A 10,400-nucleotide genomic window follows, 5' to 3' on the forward strand; every position below is an offset into this window, starting at 1 on the left:
TTTTCAGGTTGTTCCTTTTAGTCACAATTTGTAACCTCTCAGTGACTTCTCATATAAATGAGTCAGTTAGTGAAGGAGGATGAACTCACCGCATAGGAGTAAAACAAGAAGTACCACAAGTGACATGTGAGTACTGCAAGACAGAGATAGAGATAGAGACAGAGACAGAGGGTCCTTCAGTTAGCGATAGCTGTCACATTGTGTAACCACATCTTGACAGGACTCGTCTCACTAACGGAAGTGTTAGACAACACAATTTCACACATTTCAGGAGTCACACAAAACTCAGAACATGAATCATATATAACCAGTGCTGGGTAGGAACTCATTACTAGTAATAATATTATTTTCCCCAGTAACTAGTAGTGTAACTAATTCCTAATACATTTCAGTAATAATATTACTGTTACTCCCCTTAAAAAAAAAGAGTTACTATGTTACCTTTCATCATTACTGTTGTTGGCATGTCCGAAATGTCTGAAATCCAACAATCCAATCATATGCTTGGATTTTGGAAGTTTGGAAGATGGAAACATTCAGCACTGGGAAATATTCCATTACTTTGATTTTAACAAACAAAAACTGGATTCTAATTTTTCAATTTTGTGGAGAGCAGCAGTGCAACTAATTACTGTTGGCACTAACCAGATTAATAGTTGTTCCCCCCAGTCCTTCCTGTGAGCACAGCATGACAAAAAGAAACACACACGACTCATTGAAAGACCTCCTTACCCTCTGATTAGTTGCATTTCATGTGATTGACAGCCTTTATCATCAAGTCATAAAGGTGTTTGAGCTTCACTGTGCAGAGTTTGACACTAGAAGGATGTTTTCACATTAATCTGCTTAAGTTTCTCTCCACTTAAAGTATTTTTAACTGTTAAGTTTTTTCCCCCATAAGACACACTGTTAAACATTATCTTATCAATGCTTCATGTGAAGGTAAGCTGTAAGCTGGTAACACAGGTTAAAGGAAGTGGCCAAAAAAAAAATCAGTTAGTGAGCTATTTGCAGACTCCCTCTCGTCTTGTGCAATGTTCATCAAAGGAACATTACCCAGCACAATTGTCTACCACTTGTGGTTTGTAGTGCTGTAATGAAAAGACACAGTGTGTGAGAAGTCTTGTGCATCTGATTTCACATGCACATGCATTCACCGCATTCATGGGAACAGTTTATTAGGCCAGCATAGCTAAAACACATGCAACACTCCTGCTGTTTTACAGAAGCATTGATTCAACTGCATGATCACCGTAAATGCCGAAATGGAAAACAATTGACTATCCAATCACAGTTTAGGGGCGGAGCCATGGGCAGAGCTTTTGACCTCTGACAGGAGCTGATGGTATACATAGGCCTTTCTCATTTCCCAGTCTGTACATCCTCAATCCCTCTCCTCGCCTCTCAGTCCCTCCCACCAGAACTGTGAGCGGAGGCATTTAACAATATGAGACATCCTTCAGAGACAATGGCAGAGCTGCATCATCTGTCCACTGTTTGATGAACATAAAAGTGTTCATAACTGACTAATAACTATTTTATATTGACTTGTAATTCACAACTAATTAACATACCATTAAATCCTCTATTTCATTATAAAGCTTCATTTATTGCTCTCTGACATAGGAAAATAACGTTTTTCATTTTGTTCTGAACTTTCAGTGGAAGTATGAAGCCAAACTGCCTTCATGAAATATGACATTTTAACAATTCCTGTAAAAACACGGAACTCTAGAAACACAGATAAAGGGCGTCGTATGTCGACAGTCTTGGTGTCAATTCGGTGTCAAATAATCCATAAAGATAAACTTAAGCCTCCTCTCTCCTCCAGATGCAATTTATGAATTGAGATGGTACACTAAGATTGATTTCTGAGTCACAGGCTGGAGGACGGAGAGAAGAGGAGGCCCATTTATTACAGTAATAAAAAAGACCCCATGACAGATGAGAAGCTGGAGGGACACCACTACTGACTACAGCTTTAGTTGTGACTGACTGATTGCAGTTTTGAGGAAAGAAAGCTGCACAAACAGACACATTTCATTTTTTATTTGAAGTTTTTAGTTTATATTTCATTAGTTTTGTCATTTTAGGTCACTATTCTAGATCATTTTGTGGGGCGCTCACTTTACGTCTGATATTGTAAACTTCTCAACCACATCCTTTCTTGTGGCACATGTAAACTCTGTGCTCTTTTGTTGCATATATCTGGAGAACTATTGCATCACACATGAAACACTGTCCCTATCTGCCTGCAGGGTCCTGTCAAATGGTTTTATTAAGTGATCAGTAATTTAAAGCAGCCTTAGATTTCTCTTAGTAGTGCACCTGGTTTCTACAAGACTGAAAAACTGAGATTTTCAGTCTTGTAGTCTTCAGGTGTCCGTCATGTACATGAGGACATGGTAACATCTCCCAGTAAGCCATGTCAGTGAGAGAGCATGGTCCAGAACAGTCGTGGCACTTTAGATAAAAGCTATTGTGGTGAATGTAGCATTAAGATTTAGAAATGGATAAAGATGACGCATTAGAAAAAGATTCATGCATAAAGAATCTCACTTACCACAACTGGACTGGCAACTGGCAGTGGCGAAGTGCTGGACGAGGAAGGGAAAGCACAGAGGCAAAGAGAGAGGATTAATAGAGCCAGTCAGAAACGCAAAGGGGGGGTAAACAGCTATAAACACTATAAAGGTCCATCCAGTTCTCTGATTCAGGGCTCCTGGCTGTCCCGTGTTCCAAACTCACGTTCAGAGACTGCAGTTCGGCTCTTGCTGCATACTGATAAGATTGTGACTGACCCCTCCCATCGCACACACAAACTCTCTAAGACACTTCCCTCTGGCAGGAGGCTGCAGTCTAGCAGGACCAAAGCTTCCCCACACAAAAACAGCGGTTTCCCATCTGCAGCCCATCAAAAGCTCCCAGGACCCCCACTGACACAGAGTCTTAAACCAAAAGCCCACCCTCAATACATGCATTACATTAATGCACCTTTTCCCATCTTCAGTTGCTTACAGCTCTGCATCAGCAGTCCCAGCACCAGCAGCAACAGCATCATCCATCTCCGCTGTGGAACGGTGACACACAGCATGATTCCCTGATGGCGAGACTGTTAATGCAAGCAGTGAGCATCTGACCACATAATGGAGTACAGCAGATCAACATAGCAGACTACATCCCCCATCCTTACAAGGGTGGAGCCTGCAGGAAAAACAAACAAGCACATTATAACACTGAGTACATGTTGTAATTCTGCCAGGCCTGCACTGTCGGCTTTAATGACAATCATTTCATTAAATACGTCTCACACAGGAAACGAAATAGGCATCATGCAGCACATTCTCTTACATTTTTATTATATTCTCTCTTAATTTTCATCTCCAGATGCACCAAATGTTCATAACAGTCCGGATCTGCTCTCTCTGCTCTTGATCACACATTAAAGGCATGTGGCTGATAGTTGGTTATTAGCATAAGTTACACCACCTAAACACTGTATAAGTGTTGTGCAATGTGCACATACACAAAAATTGGAGAGAGCAGCCAAAAATGGATAGATAGATGAACCGCCATATTTCTACAGTAGCCCAGAAAAGCCAAAAATACACAAGTAGATAGGGCCTTTCGCACCCACTATAGTCCCTCCTACACACTTCACAGCCTGTTCTCATTCTCAAGTCATCAACTATAGACGTGAGTATGGAGAGAATTTTGTTCCTTTATTATTCAATCAAATGGAATAGATTTGAAACCAAAAAAGAGTAAGTGGCAATCAAAATTTTTTTTTGACAGAACAGGTTGCAATTGAAAAACAAATATGAGAGAACATATTTCTTCAACTTCAATCAAAACTAATGTTTGTAAGTAAAAACATACGACCATTTTGCTTATAAATCAGTCCTCTTTGCTCGCAAGTTATAAAGTTTTGCTTGCAAATTCAACTGCACGCTGGTGGACGAGAGAAGAGTTTCTATTGGTTGGTTTGACCTGGCTACGTCTTACACCCACTTCTACATCATCTAAATCTGATAACTAGATTTTGCAGAGTCTGCATGAGTCATTGTGGTTTGTATGTAAGTTCAACTTCAGTGCATCCAGCTTTGTGCTGCAGGTTGCTGTTCGCTCTGTTAGGTTTCTCTAAATGTTTGAGTTCTGGAAAGGTGTGTGTAAAGATTGCAAAAATGCCTTATAAATAATAAATTAAAGCATAATGTCTGATTTTATAATCACAAGAAAACACACACACACACACACACAGATTTTAAAAGCATTTATTTGCTGCCTCTCAAAGTGCAGCACACCATTTCCCCTTTAGTGTGGTTTAAGGTTCAGTCGACAATGAACGGCATCCTGTGTTACAGTCACAGTTGAGTTACTTGAGTTAACACCCTAAACTGAACACTCCACAGATTTCATTCATTGTACTTTGCACTGTGTCAGACTCACATTTTTTGATTAAGTAATGTCCCTCCTTCTGTCTCTCTCCATTCATCACTTCCTGGCTACACTTGTTGTCTTTGTCTCTAGTTATGCACATATTTTACATTCTTCCCTCTCCTCTCATACTCTTCATAAGTAACATCTACAGGATGGATTACTTAGTGCAGACACTTATGGCTCACAAACATCCTCATGCCTTTGGTGATCCTCTGACGACCATCAACTCAGACATTTACCAAATACCTGCAGAATTTGTTGTGTTCAAGTACATCCTCACAAAGCTGCTAGCATGGCTGTAGACTCACTGACTGAGAACAGTGTTGTGCTGCTACTAGAAGTGATGGCCAGATCTACTTCACTTCACTTCAGATGAGTCACAGCAGAGCGGTCAGACATCAGATAAACCATAACACGTGTAGTTTACAGAGGTTCAAAAACCAACATCAATCACACTTTATTTGTATAGTAACATGTACTATAGTATACACTTTTCCTACAAACAAAAGGCTTCACACCTTAAAAGAAAGCCCTCCCGCACACACAATGTAATAAATGCAATCAATACAACACTGATAACAATGATAACAGCACCCACAAAAAACACAAACAGTGCAAATTAATGAGATAGTATTTCCTCAGAGGAAACACTGGAGGCCAAATGAATCAGAGTGAAAGTGATGAACCAACTACGTCAACTACTACAATTGATTTGCAGTCTATTAATGCTTATGATCAGTTATTTATTTGTGCGTTAGTAAGACAAATATTTTTTTTTGTATATATATATAATTATATATATTTCCCCTTAAAACTGTTCAAACTGTTAAAAGTAGAAATTAATAATGACATTTCAGATAAATGCAATTGAATATTAACAAGGACATTATCAGACAAGAATGATATAAAAGTATATTCTAAACAAGTTGTGGTTCTTTGGACCCAAGTAACTGTACATCTGTACTAAATAGCACCTGATATTGATAAAGCACACGTCTGAGGTGTTGATCACAGTGAAAATAAGTTTCTTTCTGTAACGTTGTTTTTTAAAATGACTGAATGAAAGTTTGATACCAGTTCAACTCCCCTCCCTTCCAGCACCAGTTCTGATCCCAGTAATGATTCATTCTGTTGATTCTTACTATATTGTTGTTTCACCGATCATCAATCATCAATCAATCACACTTTAGTTGTATTAGTCACACACACTATAGTACTATAGTATACAGTTTCCATTCAACAAAATGCTTCACACCTTGAAAACAACCCCATACACACAAAGTAATAACTGTAATCAATAAAACACTCAATGATAACAGCACCCACAATGAAACAAGTAAACTCTATCTCTTCAGTTTGCAGAGAGGAAACACCAGAGGACGGATTAGAAAGAGATGAAAACTTAAAACAAAACAATGATTTAGTAAGTAATAAAATAGATGGAAGTGTAAAACTATACAGACAGATAAATAAATTAAATTAAATTAAATCTCCATTTAACGGCTTTTGTCATGTTCTGCACCATCACCACCAGAAGCTGCATCCTCACCAGTCGAGCTATCAGCACCACCATTCCTCCTCCTCAGTGGAATATTTTCCTCAGGTTGATTTTGTCCTGACATGTTGGGTTGCGCATCGAGAACATTTCCTTCAGCTGGGTCTTCATTTGTATTTGGTGGGTTTTCTGGATTCCAGTTACCCATTTTATCTGGAATTAAGGAGACATTATTCATGTCATGATGATACAAACAACCCCAGCAGTGTAGTGCTAGTCCGTAAACAATGCCTAAAAGTTCAGATACTGCACTCTGACTCTTTAAAGAATTGGGAGGTTCAGAGAAACTGCAGTGTTTCTAATTATTTACAGTCCATAGCTTATAGGAATCAATCAAAGGAAATCAATTACTGAAAGATTGCTATCTTTATCAGTAATAAAGGCTGTCTCACATGCTTGATGTAGCCTTCTTTAGCTGTCTTAGCTGTCTTTCCACAGAGAATAACCTACATTAAGTGTGGAGTCCTACAGCACACAGGTTACTGAGCCAAAATGCAGTAATACACAGCCAGTGCACTAACTGTGTTTTTAGGTTTTTATATTCAGATGCAGGTTCTAACTCAGTTTAACCAAATATGTAGTTTCTGTGTTTGGCCTTTGTAGGACAGTGCTGTAAATCACTCCTTCAACGTATTATTAGTTACAACTGGAGGTAAACTGACACTATGGATTACAGTATCCTTCTGGAAATCTGCACATGAACAGTTTCATACTTTATGGTTTCATAGTTGTGTTTATCCATTTCAGGTCACAAGGTTTCTGTTTGCTATTTGAGTGCATTCCTTTTCACCTGTTGATGATATATTTATATTTAAAATAAGAATAACAACATAGAATGAACTAAGATCACTCACGTTTTCTGTAGCGGTACACTATGAGAATTATGATGATGATGGAAAGAGGTAGGCCGACACCTAATCCAACAGCCAAAGAAGTGTCGCTCTTCGTTTCCTCATCTGTAAATTATTGGAAATAACAGAGTAAGAACGTATTTAACATGCTGCACTGATATTTGATCACATTTTAAACACATTAATGTACTGTGTGTTTGGTATGTAGTGCCACAAGAATACTGAATTCTTTCAGCTCCACAAATCTTCAGTCACTGATTTATTAGATAAACAGAAAACAATAAAAAGAGAAACTTTGAACCACATTATGCTTAGTCTTAACATTATTGTTGAATATGCAAGCATACTACTTTATGTCAGTGATACCATCCCACAGAAATCTGCACTATAAATATATCAATTGAAATATTAAAAGCATTAAAACTTGATTTTGACACAGAGAACTTCTTTATAAATGGGCCTCAAAATAAGTTAAAACTTCAGCAGCCCTTTCTATTTGACTTCATGTCCATTTTACAGACACAGCACAGTAAGTAGATGGCAGGCAGATGAAACGATCATCACACATTAAAAAATGAAAAGTAAACATTGAAGCACCTGGAGACACATCTTTAGTTGCAGTCAGAGTCTGGTTTGAAGTTGGGTTGTAAACTGTGCAGGTCACTTTCTGTAACCCAGTGACGTTGACTCTGCTGCTGATGTTGTAGGTGAGGTCTGCTTCACGAGTCATTGTGGTTTTTTGTGGTTCCAGTTTAGTCCCTCCATCCCCGCTCCATTTGAGTTCAGGTTTAGGGTATCCTCCATTTGTGCTGCAGGTTGCTGTCATCTCTGTTTGGTTTATCTCAATGTTTGGTTTCTGGAAAGGAGCTGGAAAGGGTTTAGTGTTATTTTAGCAGGAATTAGTTTCATGTATGTGTTGTTAACAGTCAGGACTAGATGTTGGTAGGGAGCTGTGAGAGTGACAGAAAGAACAACTGTTGACACACTGGAGACATTCACAGCACTTTGATATGAGGAGATTTTTATTATGGTTTGGAATAAAGAAGCTACTGTACTCACCTGAAACCTGCAGTGTGGATTTACAGTGTTTTTTAGATTCTTTCTCGTCCATTAAACGTACATTGGCCCAAAATGTTTTGTTGTCATGTCCAACAGCAACATTGTCAAGTCTAATGGAAATATTTCCAGAACTAAACTCAGTACTGAAGACTTGGCATCTGTTTTTGTATTCGTCAGCTATTGGTTGTGTTTGCCCATTGGTGTGCCAGTGAAACAAGATGTTGTTGGACTGGTCCTCCTGCCAGTAAAACCATTTGATTCTCCGTGGAGGAACTGGTAGAGAGCAGGGGATCAGGACGGAGCCTCCAACAGTGGCACTGAGGAACTGCCCTGAGATCTGACCGATGGTGGATGCTAGGAAAGAAAACAATTATTACTAGTAGGTGTTTGTACCTTTGAACTGCTTCTCTTGCTAAGATAGCTTAACGCTAAGCTAAGATAAGATAACTCACTGCTGGCTATAGCTTTATATGTATTATAATTACAATCTTCTCATCTAACTCTTTCAAGTGAATCCATTTCTTTTTCCAAAATGCTTTGGCTGCTGTGTTTATCATCACACTGCACAACTATCAGTATCAGAAGCAGCTAATTACTGCTAACCAGTTATCTTGGAGTGAACGTTGCAGAGGCTTTCAGATGATCCTTTCTCATGTTTATTCAGCTTAAGAAGTAGGACAGTTTTCTAAACCCAATAAGGAGCACTTAATCTTCTGAAGTAAGCTGAGATACATGGTTGAGGTAATGTTAATATGAACATCCAGGTACCAGCAACAGACAAAGCCAGAGACACAAATTATAATATAAAAAAATAAATAGATAATTTAAATGACAAATTTACAAATGTTTTTTTTTTTAATCAAAGTTAAATTCAGAACTTCAAAATCAAAATATGTTACTATTTCCATTCCATTGACATAGACATATTTAATCCACAACAATAAAACCAATATATTACATATACTACAACTGAAACAGGTCAAACCAGTTATTGTGTCTAGTTACAGTATATTGTGCTATCAGGGAATGAGTGAATACCAAAATAAATACCTTACCAGATAGAAGTAAAATCAGCAGGATTGTAGAATACATGTCTGAACTGCAAAACAAAGATAAAACAGAATAACTCCTCTATCTCCCTCATTAACTGGAGTGGGTAATAAACTATCTGACTAATCATAAAAATGTGTTCAACTATAGAAACTGATTTTGCTGTAGTATATTTATGAGTTAGGTTAAGTTACATTCTTTGTACCCGTAGATACATTTGGTTACAGTAAAACAAAAGTATTTTTAACAACAAACAACTCAGAAAACAGACAGACAACATACTCTGAGTGGATTTACATAGGTTAAGAACCCATCCTGGCTCTGAATGTTAAATAGTTAGTCTCAACACAGAGCTCACTGTCACGTACAGAAGCAGAGAGTTCATCAGAAAACAATCAAACTATTGAGGTATTCTTCTTCAGTAACTTTCCTTCTGCATTAGTTAATCTTCCACAGCAGTTGATTCAGAGGATTAAAGGTGGCTTAGTAATAAAATAAATCAATAATATCTTACCAGACAGGATGGCAGACAGGAGTTGCTTCATGAATCCAACCGTGAGGTAGAAACAGTTTTGAGTCTAGCTGCAAAGAAGTGTTTCTTCCTCCCGTGCCAGCAAGATATAGGTCAGTGAGGTCCCTCCCTCTCTGTCTCTCACACTTACACAGGAAAATAACTTGTGCAATAACATATTCATTGTCATTCGTCTTTTTTTTGGTTTGGTTTTGGTTTCATTTTTGTCACTGTTTGCAACTCTTGGTTTGATTGAAACAGGTCAAAGTTTTATTTGTCCAACACTTTATGACCAAATACCTACATCCTCACAGAGCTGCTAGCATGGCTGTAGACTCTTTGACTGAGAACAGTGTTGTGCTGCTACTAGAAGTGATGGCCAGATCTACTTCACTTCACTTCAGATGAGTCACAGCAGAGCGGTTAGACATCAGATTAACCCTGCCCCTCTAACCACTCCCTCCATGTATCACTTCTTGGCTACACTTTTGTCTGTATCGCTAGATTTGCACATATGTTAAATTCCTCCCTCTCCTCTCGTACCTTCGGCCTCCCTTATTTACACCTCTTTGTTGTCTTTTTTCCACAGGACAACAGGAAATGCCTCATTTGTGTAATATTTTGGAACACAGTAACACCACCAGGTGTTGACAGGTGCTGTTTTACAGGTTGCAATAAGGGATGATTAACCACATTAAAGCACTGCACTGGTTTACTCTAATGCAGTGGGTGTGGCTCTACACTACGTACAGATACTGTATCCATGGTGCCCAGAGGATGAATCATAATGAGTTTCACCAGCAGATCAACATTTTTATTTATCTTGGGCCATTTTTTCAGATCGGGGTCAACTTTTCTGAGCTTTCGCACCACAAACAAAGGAATTCCTGCAGGATCACAATGTCACACACATCTGACTTAATGAACTGTCAGT

At 38.5% G+C, this 10,400-nt stretch overlaps 1 protein-coding gene across 4 annotated transcripts in view; it reads right to left on the minus strand.

Annotated features, from left to right (window-relative positions):
* Positions 1-10,400, minus strand: part of LOC127365786 (ICOS ligand) — a 75,193-nt gene that overhangs the window by 44,336 nt on the left and 20,457 nt on the right. For 3 of the 4 annotated variants that reach the window (XM_051404236.1, XM_051404235.1, XM_051404238.1), the window contains exons 2-3: positions 8,961-9,004; positions 7,906-8,259 (exon numbers count right to left, since the gene is read on the minus strand). In XM_051404236.1, coding sequence (XP_051260196.1) covers positions 7,906-8,259; positions 8,961-8,997 — 391 coding nt within the window. In that variant the 5' untranslated portion in view covers positions 8,998-9,004. Of the gene's footprint in view, positions 1-89; positions 134-2,563; positions 2,598-3,018; positions 3,098-7,905; positions 8,260-8,960; positions 9,005-10,400 lie in introns of those variants that run through there. The other variant, XM_051404237.1, reaches the window with a different exon arrangement.

The sequence above is a fragment of the Dicentrarchus labrax genome, unplaced genomic scaffold (assembly GCF_905237075.1).
Source record: "Dicentrarchus labrax unplaced genomic scaffold, dlabrax2021, whole genome shotgun sequence".
NCBI lineage: Eukaryota > Metazoa > Chordata > Actinopteri > Moronidae > Dicentrarchus > Dicentrarchus labrax.